This window comes from Lepus europaeus, chromosome 12 (genome assembly GCF_033115175.1).
Source record: "Lepus europaeus isolate LE1 chromosome 12, mLepTim1.pri, whole genome shotgun sequence".
Taxonomy (NCBI): domain Eukaryota; kingdom Metazoa; phylum Chordata; class Mammalia; order Lagomorpha; family Leporidae; genus Lepus; species Lepus europaeus.
The window spans coordinates 5,999,054-6,015,058 of record NC_084838.1 but is presented as its reverse complement, the minus strand read 5'-3'; the positions used below and the strand labels follow the sequence as shown (position 1 = coordinate 6,015,058).

Genomic DNA, 16,005 nt, shown 5'->3' with positions numbered 1-16,005 from the left:
TAACCCACAGAACTCCAGGACTGGGGCCAGCGCTGGGGTGCAGCGGGTTAAGCCTCCGCCTGCGGCACTGGCATCTGATAACGGGCACTGGTCTAGTCGGTCTGGCTGATTCGGGGGTGGGAGTGGGGCCTTGGGCCCTGCATCTACATGGGAGACCTGGAGGGGGCTCCTGGCTGCAGATCAGTCCAGCTCTGGCCGTTCGGGCCATCTGGGGAGTGAACCAGTGGGTGGAAGACCTCTCTCTGTTTCTCTCTCTGTGGCTCTGTCCTCTCAAATATTACAGAACTTCCGGATGCTGCTTCTCTGTCCTGCCTCTCCACCCCCTGACACACACACCCCCCCCCCCATCTGGATTTCGAAAACCAGACACGTCCCCTCCGCTCCATTACATTTCACACCTAGGGGCCTCAGTTTTCAGTTTTTCTAAGCAAAGTCGCTGTAAACACTGTGACCTGACCTGACCTGACCCGCACCCCTGGTGCACAGCCGGGCTCCTCCGAACCGTGTCCGCACGAGAACGTCCTGGGCGTTTGTCAACAGGAGAATCACAAGGCGAGAACCGTCAGCCTTGCTCCACTCCGGGGAATCCCTGCGGCCTCGCAGGGCCCGAGCCGATGCGGGCGCCGGGCCGCCCGGTCCGGTCCAGTCGCCTCGCCAGCTCTGCGGCCGCCACACTTAGCCGCTTCCAGGCCATTCCGCGTCCGGAAAGAAGCCCCGCGCCCGCCGCCGTCACCGCCACTGTCCCCGCAGCCGCGAAGACGGCCGGCACTCGCCTGCCTCGGACCCCCACCCCCCCGAGTGGCCGCTCGGACCCCGCACCGCCCTCGGGGCCATCGCGCGCCACGGGCACTTCCCCTCCCCGGTCTCCTCGACGGGGGGCGCGGGGTCGCTCTCACGGGTCGGCCATTATGAGCGATGCTGAGCCGAACACACTTTAGAACGGCTGGGTCAAGCGGAACTACGACTCCCTCGGCCGTCCCACACCGGCGAGCCGGGGGTCGTTTTGCCCCTTTTCCGCCCGTTCCCGAGGTTCAGGCCCAGGACCCCCGCGGCGGGCGAGCTCAGCACGCAGGCGCCTCAGGTGGGGAAGGGCAACCTTGTGCGCAGGCGCGGTAGCAGCGCCTTAGTCCCCACCCAGGGGCGGGGCGCTCAGCCGTTAGCGTAGGCGGGCCCTGCGCGGCCTGCGTGCCCCGGAAGCGGAAGTGGACGCGGCTTTCCCGGCGACTGATTGGAGGGCTTGTTTGGTCACAAGCGGCGCCTCCGAGCCGCTGTTCCATGGCGGGCCATGCCGTCCGAGGGCCGCTGCTGGGAGACCCTACAGGCGCTGCGCAGCTCCAACAAAGGTCGCCTGTGCTACGACCGCGACTGGCTTCTGCGGGGCGAGGTGAGCCGCGGCCCGGAGCTTGGGTGGGCTCTCTGGCCCGAGTCTCCCCTAGCCCTCGGCGCGCCCTGCGTGGGATTTTGGCTCGCGCGTGTGCTCGCTCCTCTCCACTCGTGGCCCCACGAGGGGCTCTGAGCGTCTCCCGCGCTGGTTCTGTGAAGTGGCCGGCTGACCCCGGAAAGTGAGCGGGGCCGTGGTGTGCTTGGCGTTTGCCGACCCCGTCCTGGAGGCGAGGGCCAGTGGAGGTGGTTAGGGCAGGGCCCTGGCTCCCGCGGCCCCGGGGGTCGCCCTGCAGGTAGGGAGGACGCTCGCCTCCCTTCAGGCGAAGAGTGCATGCCTTAGATTCTGGAGGGAGCCTGCCGGCCAGCATGGGTCTGCCCCGTGTTTTCAGGCCAGCAGACAACGGCCATGCATCAGGAAGTATACATATTTAAACATGTGTTTGAAAGGCAGAGAGAGAGGGAGAAACACAGACGTCGCCCGTCTGGTCGTTAGCTTCTGCAGTGCCCTAACGTGGGGGCTGGGCCAGGCTGCAGCCCGGAGGCCGCGTCTCCGAGGTGGATGGCAGGGACCCAGGCCATCACCTGCGGCCTTGCAGAGTGCGCATCAGCGGGAAGTCGGAGCCAGCACTCGGACCCAGGCAGTGGTGCGGGTGCATCTCAGCCAGCATCGGAACGGGAGTGCCACCGAGCGAGGCCGGGTGCCCCTCAACAGCCGCAGGAGGAGGCACACGGACGTCAGCGCATTGCGAGGCTGGTGACGCCAGCCCGGTGCCTTGGTCACATCGGTGGTTTCTAGGTCTCCCCGTGATTCATCCTGCCCCGTCATCACCGGGCGCGTCCAGAGACACACCAGTGTCCTTGTCGTCAAACCGGCGCCCTCTTGCCTTAGCATTGTCGGTGTTTGCCGCCTGAATCCGTCACCTTCATTAGACCTCAGATGCTGTTTCCACCTGCCTTGCTCTTACCTCGTGCGTTGACGTTTGCCCGACCTCACTGTCTGCCACCCGACTGCTAGAACTTGAGGGCTGGTGCCGCTGAGACGGCGGGGACGCAGTACAGCTGCGGGCCTTTGGGAGGTGATGGCATTGATTGGTTTTTTAAAGATTATTTATTTATTTATAAGAAAGAGTTACAGAGAGGCAGAGCGAGAGATCTGTTCGCTGGTTCACTCCCCAAATGGTCACAACGGCTGGAGCTGCGCCGATCCAAAGCCAGGAGCTTCTTCCGGGTCTCCTACTGGGGGCAGGGCCCACGCACTTGGGCCATCCTCCACTGCACTCCTGGGCCACAGCAGAGAGCTGGACTGGAAGAGGAGCAGCTGGGACTGATGCCAGCACTGCAGGCAGCAGCTTTACCCACTGTGCCACAGTGCCGGCCTCTGATTGGTTTTTTTGTTTTGTTTTGTTTTTTGACAGGCAGAGTTAGACAATAAGAGAGAGAGAAAGGTCTTCCCTTTGCTGTTGGTTCACCTCCAATGGCTGCTGTGGCCAGTGTGGTGCGGCGGGCCCACCACGCTGATCCAAAGCCAGGAGCCAGGTGCTTCCTCCTGGTTTCCCATGCGAGTGTAGGGTCCATCCTCCACTGCACTCCCTGGCCACAGCAGAGAGCTGGCCTGGAAGAGGAGCAACCAGGACAGAATCCGGCACCCCGACCAGGACTAGAACCTGGTGTGCCGGCGCCGCAGGCGGAGGTAAATTAGCCTGTTGAGCCATGGCACCGGCCTCTGATTGGGTTTTGAACATTGAGCCCCATGATTAAATTTGGTGGCTTTAGAGAAGGCCATAGATGGAGACCTTGCCGTGTGGTGCTCTGGATCACCTTGGGGTTCTGGCAGCAGGAAGGCGGTCACCAGAATAGAGCCCAGCACTCTGGCCACCGTAAGCCTCCTTCCTCTCCTTCATAGGCTGTCTCGGGTTTTTTGTTATAGTAGCAAAAAGCTGACTCAGCGTTCTGTGCAGAGGGCCTTATTTCTCCCTGGGACTCAGGGGCTCTGATTTTACTCAGTGAGTTGTGAGCCAGTACAACCTGTTAGATTTCTTTTTAAGTTTTTGTTTATTTGTTTATTTATTTATTTGAAAGTCAGAGGGAAAGAGATCGTCCATCTGCTGGTTCACTTCCCGTGAGCCTGCAAGAGCTGGGGCTGGGCCAGGCTGAAGCCAGGAGCCAGGAACTCCCATCACAACCTCCCGTTTGGATGGCAGGAACCCAAGCACTTGGGCCCTCACCTGCTGCCACCCAGCGTGCCCCTTAGCAGGAAGCTGGATCGGAAGCACAAAGTAGCTGAGAACTCGGCGTCAGGGACTCGCAGGACAAGAGGATGTTCCCCCTGGTGGCTTTTATATATCCCAGATTTAGCCAGTGGGAACCTCTTGTAGGTTGACCTTTGGGTCCCTTTGGCATGTTTTCATCATTCATTGGCATTTCTTCTATTTACTTATTTATTTATTTTGACAGGCAGAGTTAGACAGAGAGACAGAAAGGTCTTCCTTTTCCGTTCTTTCACCCCCCAAGTGACCACTACGGCCGGTGTTGCGGCAGGCGCACTGCACTGATCTGAAGCCAGGAGCCAGGTGCTTCTCCTGGTCTCCCATGGGATGCAGGGCCCAAGCACTTGGGCCATCCTCCACTGCACTCCCAGGCCACAGCAGAGAGCTGGCCTAGAAGAGGAGCAACCGGGTCAGAATCCGGCGCCCCAACTGGGACTAGAACCCTGGGTACCGGCGCCGCAGGTGGAGGATTAGCCTAGTGAGCCGCGGAACCAGCCTATTTCTTTGTACAACACAGTGTCCCAGATCCAAGTAATATTTTCCCTGTGCCAGCTCTAGAAACACTGTATCTCTAAAGGACCTGACTGGTTTCAGGTGGAGGACGGTATCCATACCTACAGCTCAGAACTCGGGTGCTCACTGTTGCTTGGGTACTATTGTGTCGGGGCCTTCTCAGTGGGTTGAGCTTAGAAATATATGTGTATGAATTTATGTGTATACTTCTACATCTACACACACATGGTGATAAATATGTGTATATATTTAAAGACTTACTGGGGCCAGCATTATGGCACAATGAGTTAAGCCGCCGCCTATGACATTAGCATCCCATGTGGGATGTTCCACATCTGATCCAGCTCCCTGCTTATGTGTCTGGGGAAAGAGCAGAAGGTGGTCCAAGTATCTGGGCCCCTGCACCCCATGGGAGACCTAGAAGAATCTCCTGGCTTCAGCCTAGCCCAGCCCTGGCTGTTGGCAACCGTTTGAGGAGTGAACCAGTGCATGGAAGATTTCTTCCCCCTGCTCCCTGAAACTGCCTTTCAGATAAAATACATGTTTTAGTTTTATTTATTTATTTATTTTTAAAGATTTTATTTATTTATTTGAGAGGTAGAGTTATAGACAGTGAGAGGGAAAGACAGAGAGAAAGGTCTTCCATCTGTTGGTTCACTCCCTAGATGGCCACAACGGCCGGAGCTGCAACAATCCGAAGCCAGGAGCCAGGAGCTTCCTCCAGGTCTCCCACGCGGGTGCAGGGCCCAAGCACTTGGGCCATCTTCCACTGCATTCCCAGGCCACAGCAGAGAGCTGGATGGGAAGAGGAGCAGCTGAGACTAGACCTGGTGCCCACATGGGATGCCAGCACTGCAGGCAGTGGATTAACCCACTGCACCACGGCGTTGGCCCCTAATATAAATGTTTTTAGAAAAATATTTATTTTATTTGAAAAGCAGGCAGAGAGGGATCTTCTTTACAAATTATTTTTTTTCATTTATTTGAAAGAATTAGAGAGAGAGACAGAGACAGGTATCTGCCATCCGCTGGTTCACTTTCTAAATGGCCTCAATGGCTGGGGCCGGCCAGGCCAAGGCCAGGAGCCAGGAGCTTCTTCCTGGTCTCCCATGTGCGTACGGGGACCCAAGTCCCTGGGCCATCCTCCGCTGCTTTCTCAGGCGCATTAGCAGGGAGCTGGATCGGAAGTGGAGCAGCCGGGACTCGAACCAGTGCCAATATGGGATGCTGTTGTTGCAGGCAGCAGCTTTACCTGCTGTGCTACAGCACTGCCCAATTGGATCTTCCATCTGCTGATTCACTCCCCAAATGGCTGCTCAGTCACGCGGAAGCCAGGAGCCAGGCACTCCATCCGGGTCTCCCACGTGGGTGACAGGGGCCCAAGGACTTGAACCATATTCTGCTGCCTTCCTGTGCGTGTTAGCAGGTTTTTTTGTTTGTTTGAGGGTGGACAGGAGGATGATTTACTCACAGGAGGGGAAGAACAAGGCCAACATGGTGTGGGCAGCGGGGACGGAGATGGGACTGGACGGCACAGCAAGGACACTGCGCCAGGCCTTCCTGCCCGCCTTGGGCTGCTTCTGCCGCAGGTGTTTGTGCAGCACGGGGTGCAGGCCGAAGGGCACGCAGCAGTAGGGGCACGCGAAGCGGGTGCTGCCAGGCCCCAGCCCATGCATGTGGTGGTGCCGGTGAGCTTGCTGCTCTGGGCGCAGGCGTAGGGCCGCTCGCCGGTGTGGGAGGAAGTGAGATTGGAAGCAGAGCAGCCGGGACTGGAACTGGCAGTCGGATCTGGGATGTTTGTTCCTGTAACCACTTCTCTGTGTGTGTGTGCATATGTATCCTAAGATCACGAGTTCATGCCCATGACCTCACAATCCAGCACTCAGGTTCTTTCTGGGTGTCCCCATCCGTGTTTGTGAACGTGTTCTCCGACTGTGAGCAATTCGGCTTCTGGTATTCTCAGTATTTACAGTACTGAGCAGCCATTAGCAGTGTTTATACTGTAGAGCAGAATGTCAACATTTTGCTTATTTAGCTCCTAATCTGGTGGTTTCCCCCACAACGTTCTCTGCATCTCCATATCCCTTCCCCCAGCCTTCTCAAATCCAACACTCCTTTGCCAGCTCCTTGTAAGCACTTCTTATTTCCTCGTATAACAAAAGATGTATTTTTCCAGCCCCAGCTCGGGAACCCACATCTGCAAGGATTCCTGGTTTCCTTTAGGGTAAAACCGAGCTCTGGAGCTACTGCCTGGGTGTCACACTCGGACACTGCGTCTGTTTCTATAGGCAGTCAAACCCGGGAGTTCCTCGTGGTATCTGCTCTATCTAGAACTATCCGGTTTGTTCTGCTCTTTCCCATTCCTCTCATGGGGAGAATTCTGGCTCCTGTATCCACAGGGGATGTATTTTGCAACCCTAGAGATCACAGAATATGATTTTTGCCTTTTGGAATGTAGAATGCCTCTGTGAAAAACAAATCTCCCTAGGATTCAGTATTTGTTAACTTTTTTTTTTTTTGTCTTCAATCTCAAAGTTTACAGACAGAACCCTGCATTTAAAAGATATTGAGGGGGCCCCAGAGTTGCAGCACAGCCGATTAAGCCGGTCACCCACATCCAGTTCGAGTCCCGGCTGCTCCACTTGCAGTCCAGGTCCTTGCTAATGCATCTGGGAAGGCAGCAGGTGTTGACCCACATGGGAGACCTGGATGGAGTTCCCTGCTCCTGGCTTTGGCCTGGCCCAGACCTGGCTGTTTTAGCCATTTGGGAAGTGAACCAAATGATGGAAGATCGATCTGGTTCTCTCTGTGTGTCTCCCCCTCTGCTGCTCTGCAACTCTGCCTATCAAATAAATGAATCGTTTTTTTTTAAAGATTGATTTATTTATTTGAAAGGCAGAGAAACAGAGAGGGGAGAGAGAGAGAGAGAGAGAGAGAGAGAGAGAGCGCGCGCGCGCGAGAGAGCGCTTCTCTCGCTGGTTCACTCTCTAAATGGCCACAACAGTGGAGGCTGAGGCCAGAGTGAAACCAGGAGCTTCATCCGTGGCTCCCACTTGGGCCATCTTCCACTGCTTTCCCAGGTGCATTAGCAGGGAGCTGGATTGGAAGTGGAGCAGCTGAGATTTGAATTGGCGCATATATGGGATACCTTTACCCATTATGCCACAGTGCCAGCCCCTCACTTTTTTTTTTTTTTTTTTTTGACAGGCAGAGTGGATAGTGAGAGAGAGAGAGACAGAGAAAGGTTGTCCTTTTTGCCATTGGTTCACCCTCCAATGGCCGCTGCGGCTGGCGCATCATGCTGATCGGAAGCCAGGAGCCAGGTGCTTCTCCTGGTCTCCCATGCAGGTGCAGGGCCCAAGCACTTGGGCCATCCTCCACTGCCTTCCCGGGCCATAGCAGAGAGCTGGCCTGGAAGAGGGGCAACCAGGACAGAATCCGGCGCCCCGACCGGGACTAGAACCCGGTGTGCTGGGTCTTAGTCCACCTGTACAGGATGGACTGGGTCCGAGGAAAGGTGAGTGTGCCGCTCGCCCGTTCCCCAGCCTCCCGATCCCGGAGACAATCAGACACAGCGGGGAGCCAAGTCTAGCAAGGACTCATTTACTTCCTGAGAAACAGAACCTTTTATAGTACAAAACTGCAGAGTCATTGGGGCAGGGCTAAGGACCAGCCAATCACTTAAAAATTCACCTTACGGGGGGCTTTCTATAGGACTAGCCATATGTCTATACACTTGTTACTAGTTTTGTTACCTCCCCTGATGTTGCGCAGCCAATCAGTTTTAGTGGTAAACAACTTTGGATTCCGCCCACCTTACTTCCCCTGGGCTCCATCATGTAACTAATTTCCCCACATATTCCCCCTTTTTTGTTTTAGCACGCGTAGCACGCGGTCCCTGTCTTAGGTTGCCCCTGGCCGTCCTTGCCCTTACCCGTCATTGGTAACCCAGGCAGCTTGGCCATGAGCCCTGTCTTAGGTTGGTGCAGGACGCTGGGTGCTTTACCTGTCTTGGGGTGTCGCGTGACTTGTTATTATGGGAGCGTGGTGAGCTTTCTCCACCGCCTGTCTTAGGTTGTTCCGGTCCATCCGGAATCTTACCCGTCATTGGCAATGTGGAGAGCACCGGGGACACTTCTCCAGTTCAGGGGATCATAGCCCTTTGTGGCTGGCAACCTCTAGTAATGAACCTCAACCTGTCTTACCCTTGTTGCCTCTATGCACTGTTATGCATGGGCCAATAGCAAGGATTAAAAGCAGGGCAAGAAGCAGTCCAAGAAGAGAGAAGAGGTAGGGCAAGAGTCCATTAAGGCTCGTCCAAAAGGGGCTTTCTTGGAGTTCTCTTCATCTTTTTCAGGTCCTCCTGAAGTGTTTTGATGATCCCGTTTGGGTCATCAAATCCCCTGTCACTGGGCCAGGCACTTCAGGATCACAGTGAAGAGTAGCGTCCACATCATCACCTGCCTCTGGATCTCTGTCCGTTTCTGGAAGAGGAAAGACAAGGGGATCTCCCTCAGGGGCAAACTGCTCCCTGGGTGGGTTGTTACTTGCATCGGGCATAGGCCTGATATTTCTGGCCGGTATTCAAATTGGAGTCAACTCCCCTATGGGGAACACACAGCCAAATCCTCTTCCCAACTGAATCTAATGAGCATCTGAGGTTTAGTGGTTAAATGTCCCCAATGTTTTTGGAACCTTGACTCCCTTGACCCTTTCGAAAAATCTAAATATTGATAGTAAACAAGGCCTTATGTAACTGTTGATGGGGGGTAGCCACTCCCCCTTTTTGTTTTAATAACTTTTTGAGGCATTGATTTTTTTTTTTTTTTTTTTTTACCATAGCCTGTTCCTGTGGGTTGTGAGGAATTTTAGTAGAGCGCTGAATCGTTTTACATCTTGGCAGCACTTTTAAACATCCCAATTGGTTATTATCTCTGTATATCTTTTGATATCTCCAGGGGCCCTTTTGAAGATACCAAAAGTTTAGAGAATTTAGAACTTTGATTTTTAGAAAGTTTGTTAAAGGTGCCAAGAGAACTTAGAGTATCTGGTTAGAATAGAATTCCTGAAATGATAGCCCTTTATTAGGATGATCTTAACACTTTTAGACCAGATCTAATCATAAAGGTATTTAGCAATGCTTTTCATCAATTTGAACTTAACAGAGACAGTAGAGTACACAATAGATTACCTTGACAGAACATGAATTTTATGTTTTTTGTTATTGAATAGAAATGGCAGAGTAACCCATTAAGCAGACACTGTTAAAAAGAGAAAGCATATTAAGGACATGTAAAAACTTATAAGACCACCTTAGCTGGAAAGCAAAAACATGAATACAACATAGGTCCGACATCATTTACAATATTTTAATACACTGCATAATTTGAATAGACTCAAACAGTTGTTACTTTAACAAATTTAGAGTCCCATCCTTTGAGAGTTCCAGGGATCCTACTGGAAGTCCCAAAGTTGTTAGACTCCATTTGAGAATTTAAACTGTTAGAGAGTCAAACCACTCAGCCAAAAACTAGCACGTATAACCTGAGTATTTTAATCAAAGCTGTGGGGTAGATCTGATCAGAGTTAGGTAATCACTTAAACATTAAAGACAGACAAATCCAATAAAACACGAAACCTTCAAGACACGTGCAAACTCTTAGATAAGTTAACTACAGCTGCACAGAAAAGAGCTGGTCATCAGCATAGGAGCCCATTGCTTAGGACAGGGAAACACATCTGAAACAAAGCGGCAGGGAATGAGAGACTTCCGTAGTGCTGGAGAAAAAGTCTTATTAACTGCAAATAAAGACTCATTAGGTTGGAAAGGGTTAATGGATGAAGGTTTTTGTTCCTTTAGGTAAGGCCAGTGGTAGCCACAGCATCCATTTGCCCTAGCATATCCTGTCCTAATAAATTAACTGTGAGGTTTTTCGCTACCAGGGGCCGTATTTTTCCCTGTTCTCCATCAGGACTGACCCATTTCATGAGGGCAACTGTTTCCTTAGATCGAGAATTGCCCCCCACTCCTAATATTGATGGCCCATCCGCCAGCTCCCAGGTGGGTGGCACCTCCTCTTCCCGGAGTACCGTCCTATCCGCCCCGGTGTCAATTAGGCAGTGAAACCTTTTTCCGCCTATGACAACACTCATTTTGGGACGGAGCCCCTCCATAACGGGGGCAGTCCAGTGGGCTTGGATTGTTCTAGTACGGGTTACCCCAGGTTTCCCCTTGGATGGGGTTCCTCCTTGAGTTAACGGGGCTGGAGGATGCCCCCCCTCTAGTTTAAAGGCTTCCCTTCTATATCAAATTTGGACCTGCAATCCTTTTTCCAATGATATCCCTTCCTGCACCTAGGGCAGGGGGTACGGGGCAGCTTTGACCCTCCCAGTCTATTAGTCAAGGAGGCTTGAGGGCACTCCCGTTTAAAATGCCCCTCTTGCCCACACTTGAAGCAGGCTCCCTGAGTGGCCTGCCCGAGTGACTTGGAACTTTGGGTGGCCAGAGCCTGAGTAATAGCCTCTGTCATTGCCGATGTCTGGGCTGAGAGGGCCTGGGTCATGGCCGTAACAAACTGATCCCGAAGGTCCCCAGCTGGCAACTTACGACGGAGACTGTGTTCGACCCTAGCTACAAAATCTGGCAATGACTTTCCCAGCTTTTGTCGCACCCCTGCGATGGGAGATTCTGTGGGCCCCTCATCCAGCTTGTACCAGGCATTAAGTCCTGCCTGCCTCACTTGTTCACGGTACGGAGCAGGTAGCACAGCTTGCTGGATCCCCGTAGAGAATAGTTCCCCCGTCCCAGCCAGCATAGTGTATGTAATAGGGATAGCTGGCTGGGCTGCTCGGTTAGCTTCGGCTCTCACCCGGCACTCCTCCTTAAAGAAGGCGCACCACTTTATGAACTGTGAACTCGTGAGGACTGCTTTGGCCACGTCCAACCAGTCCTTGGGGACGCATGGATGATAGGCTATATCTTGTAGCAATGTTTGGGCCCAGGGGGAGTTTGGGCCATCCTCTGCTACTGCCTTGCGGAGTTCTTTGAGGTCCTTGGCCTCCCACGGGTACCATTCCAAGGGCCTATTAGCCCCCGGAGCTAAATTAACAGGGTAGGCCTGAGGCGGCGAGTTCCCAGGCCCAGAGTTCAATTCCTTACACTGCTTTATGTCCACCGGACAAGCTTTCGCATAGGTTACCTCCCCAAGCCCCTGTCTTTCAGTGGAGGGCTGGTCATTGGGATTTAGGTCACACAGGTCCCTCTGTGGGGCCACATAGAACGACGCTCCCTCTTCGCTCCCAGGCGCGTATGGTGGGGGCCTGGACTCCTCCGAAATGTAGGCGGGGGGAGGAAATTTTACTTTTGTCCTAACCTCCACTGTCTGTGTCTCCTCATCTTTCCTACTGTCGATATCATCCTCTGTCTCTTCTATATCCCAGACTGCCTTAAAAATAGAATTACCCATAATAAAGGTTTCACTCACCCTGAGAGACCGCTTAGCCTCGGCCGAAAAGTAACTGTTCGAGCCCCACGTTGGGCGCCAGATGCTGGGTCTTAGTCCACCCGTACAGGATGGACTGGGTCCGAGGAAAGGTGAGTGTGCCGCTCGCCCGTTCCCCAGCCTCCCGATCCCGGAGACAATCAGACACAACGGGGAGCCAAGTCTAGCAAGGACTCATTTACTTCCTGAGAAACAGAACCTTTTATAGTACAAAACTGCAGAGTCATTGGGGCAGGGCTAAGGACCAGCCAATCACTTAAAAATTCACCTTACGGGGGGCTTTCTATAGGACTAGCCATATGTCTATACACTTGTTACTAGTTTTGTTACCTCCCCTGATGTTGCGCAGCCAATCAGTTTTAGTGGTAAACAACTTTGGATTCTGCCCACCTTACTTCCCCTGGGGCTCCATCATGTAACTAATTTCCCCACACCGGTGTGCCGGCCGCAAGGCGGAGGATTAGCCTGTTAAGTCACGGCGCCGGCACCCTCACTTGTTTTTGATTTTGTACTTCACTTACGGTTTTATTCTCCCACCTTTGTTGATTTTGGTTATTTTATTTTGAATATGTGAAGCATTAATATGATTTTTTTTTTTTTGACAGGCAGAGTGGACAGTGAGAGAGAGACAAAGGTCTTCCTTTTTGCCGTTGGTTCACCCTCCAATGGCCGCTGCGGTCGGCTCATTGCGCTGATCCGAAGGCAGGAGCCAGGTGCTTCTCCCGGTCTCCCATGGGGTGCAGGGCCCAAGAACTTGGGCCATCATCCACTGCACTCCTGGGCCACAGCAGAGAGCTGGCCTGGAAGAGGGGCAACCGGGATAGAATCCGGTGCCCCGACCGGGACTAGAACCGGGTGTGCCGGCGCCTCAAGGCGGAGGATTAGCCTATTGAGCCACGGCGCAGGCTCTGGCGTTAGATTGGCTCAGAACTGATCATTGCAGCCATCTGGAGAGTGAATCCGCAGATGGAAGGTCTCCCTCTCTCTGCATGTTTATCCCTTTCTGTATATCACTCTGACTTTCAAATATATAAATAAATCTTTATTTACAAGATTGGGGCCAGCGTTGTGGCACATGCCATGCACAAGCCATGCTTGCGTGCAATGCCGTCATCCCATATGGGAGTGCTAGTTCCAGTTCTGGAGTTCTCTGCTAATGCACCTGGGGAAGAAACTGGAAGGTGGCCCAAATTTTTGGGTCCCTGCAACCCACATGGGAGACCTAGATGGAAATCCTGGCTCCTGGCTTTGGCCTGGCCCAGCCCCAGCTGTTGTGGCTATTTGGGGAGTGAACCAGCAGATGGAAGAGCTGTTTCTGTCTGTGTTTTTGTCTCTGTTACTGCCTGTCAAATAAATCTTTTTTAGAATACAATAAAGCCAGGAGCTGGGAACTCAATCAGGGTCTCCCATGTGGTGGGGGAGGATCACTTATGTCTCCCAGGATGCACCTTAGTAGAAAGCTGGGATTGGTAGTGGAGCCAGGCCTTTCTTTCTTACCCCCCCCCCCCAAGATTTAGTTATTTATTTGAAAGGCAGAGTTAGAGAGGAGAGACAAAGAGGTCTTCCATCTACTGATTCACTCCCCAGATGGTCTTAACAGCCGGGGCTGGGCCAGGATAAAGCCAGGAGCCAGGAGCTTCTTCAGGGTCTCCCATTTGGGTGCAGGGTTCCAAGTCCCTGGGCCATCCTCTGCTGCTTTCCTAGGCACATTAGCAGGGTGCTGGATTGGTAGTGAAACAGCTGGGACTTGAACTGGCGCCCATAGGGATGCCAGCACTGCAGACATTGGCTTAACCCACTGCACCACAGCACCAGTCCCTGGAGCCAGGGCTTAAATCCAGGTCTTCTGATGTGGGAAGTGAGCATCTGGCTGGTATCTTAACTGTTAACATTTTGGGCTGGTCTAGATAATTCTTTGTTGGGGTTGGGAGGGGAGGCTGCTGATGTGTGCATTGTAGGATGTTTAGCAGCATCTGGCCTGCTCCCACTAGTACTGGTAGCACCCATCAGGTTGTAGCCATTGAAGCCTCTCCAGTTCCTGCCAGATGTCCATGGGGAGTAAGCTTGGCCCTGCCTGAGAAGTCCTGATCTAGAGAAACGAAGGTTTGTGGTTGCTGCGTACCTACTGTGTGCCAGTTGTGGTTCTAAGTTCTTCAAGTGTGGTACTTACCCTCCCAGAACCTTTTGAGGTAAAGCCTTGATTATCTCGCCTTAGAAGTGAGGAAGCCAAGGCCAGAGAGAGTGAACTCACCTGTGGGTACACAGGTTGGTGGCATACAGAGGAGATTGAAACTGAGGAGGAGTGGTTCCAAACTCAGTGCTCCTGATCACTGTCAGCCTGTTTATCCACGTTTCCTATTAGTGCAGGTTTCCTGACCTGAATAAAATCCCCAGCCAGAATTTGCTGTGTACTTTAACCACCGTTGAATGGTGTAAGGATTGGTGTGAAGCAGTGCACACCAAACCTACGGAGACACGAGTTAACTGGTATAGCTGATCAAGTTATCAACACTCGTACTGGAGAGACAAGAGTTAACTGGAGCCGGCGCCGTGGCTCAACAGGCTAATCCTCCGCCTAGCGGCGCCAGCACACCAGGTTCCAGTCCCAGTCGGGGCGCCGGATTCTGTCCCAGTTGCCCCTCTTCCAGGCCAGCTCTCTGCTATGGCCCGGGAGGGCAGTGGAGGATGGCCCAAGTGCTTGGGCCCTGCACCTGCATGGGAGACCAGGAGAAGCACCTGGCTCCTGCCTTCAGATCAGCGTAGTGCGCCGGCCGCAGCGTGCCAGCCACGGCGGCCATTGGAGGGTGAACCAACGGCAAAGGAAGACCTTTCTCTCTGTCTCTGTCTCTCACTGTCCACTCTGCCTGTTAAAAAAAAAAGAGCTAACTGGTATAGCTGATCAAGTTGTCGACACTCATATTGGAGAGTCTCTGGGCCTTGTGTTATAGTCCCTGTTATAAATCCCACTTTATCTATGTCGTTGGCCTGGAAAAGCAGTAGAAGATGGCCTAAGGCCTTGGGCCCCTGCAAGCATGTGGGAGACCCGGAAAGAAGCTCCTGGCTCCTGGCTTCGGATTGGCGGCGTTTCGGCCAATAAGGGAGTGAACCATCGGATGGAAGACCTCTCTCTCTCTCTGTCTCTCTCTGCCTCTCCTCTCTGTTTAACTCTGACTTGCAAATACATAAATAAATCTTTAAAAAAAAAAAAAAAAAAGATGGCCCAAGTGCTTAGGCCCCTGCACCTGCATGGGAGACCTGGAAGAAACTCCTGGCTCCTGGCTTTGGATCAGCATAGCTCCAGCTGTTGCTGCCATTTGGGGAGTGAACCAGCGGATGGAGGACTTCTCTCTCTCTGCCTCTTCCTCTCTGTAACTCTGCCTTTCAAATAAATAAATAAATCTTTTTGAAAAAAAAAAATATATATATATATATATTGGGGCTGGTGCTGTGGTGTAGCAGGTAAAGCTGCCACCTGCAGTGCAGGCATCTCATGTGGGCGCTGGTTCAAGTCCTGGCTGCTCCACTTCTAGTTTAGCTCTCTTCTGTGGCCTGGAAGGGCAGTGGAAGATGACCCAAAACCTTGGGCCCCTGCACCTGCGTGGGAGGCCTAGAAGAGACTTCGGACTCCTGGCTTCAGGTTGGCACATCTCCAGCCATTGAGGCCATCTGGGAAGTGAACCAGAGGGTGGAAGACCTCTCCCTCCCCCCGCCCTGTCTGTCTGTCTGTCTCTCTGCTGTCTGTAACTCTGCCTTTCAAATAAATAAATAAATCTTAAAAAAAGAGATGTATAAATGTGTGTATGTGTGTGTGTGTGTGTGTACATATACGCACATATCTGCCCAGCTGCTCCACTTCTGATCCAGCTCCCTGCTTATGCACCTGGGAAAGCAGCAAAAGATGACCCAGGGGTTTGGGTCCCTGCCACCTACGTGGAAGACCCAGAAGAAAATCCTGGCTCCTGGCTTTGGGTTGTCCCAGCTCTGGTTACTCCCCAAATGGCCACAACAGCTGGGGCTGGGCCAGGCTGAAGCCAGGAGCTTCTTCCAGGTCTTCCACATGAGTGCAGGGGCCCAATTACTTGGGCCATCCTCTGCTACTTTCCCAGGCTCATTAGCAGGGAGCTGGATTCGAAGTGGAGCAGCCAGGACTCGAACTGGTGCCTATATAAAAGGATGCCAGCACTGCAGGTGGAGGCTTAGCCTTCTATACCACAGCCCCAGCCCTGAGGCATTTGTTTTTATTTTGCATAGTTGTAATCATTGGATTTAAACTATTTTGGGGGTCCAGCATTGTGGTGTAGTGGGTAAGACCACTACCTCTGACACTGGCATCCCATGTG

The 16,005-nt window shown here is 53.0% G+C and overlaps 1 protein-coding gene across 1 annotated transcript in view; it reads left to right on the top strand.

Moving 5' to 3' along the window:
* The first annotated feature begins 1,223 nt into the window (after window positions 1–1,223).
* Window positions 1,224–16,005, top strand: part of GLE1 (GLE1 RNA export mediator) — a 52,790-nt gene continuing 38,008 nt past the window's right edge. The window contains exon 1 of the mRNA XM_062207442.1: window positions 1,224–1,384. Coding sequence (XP_062063426.1) covers window positions 1,286–1,384 — 99 coding nt within the window. The 5' untranslated portion in view covers window positions 1,224–1,285. The remainder of the gene's footprint in view (window positions 1,385–16,005) is intronic.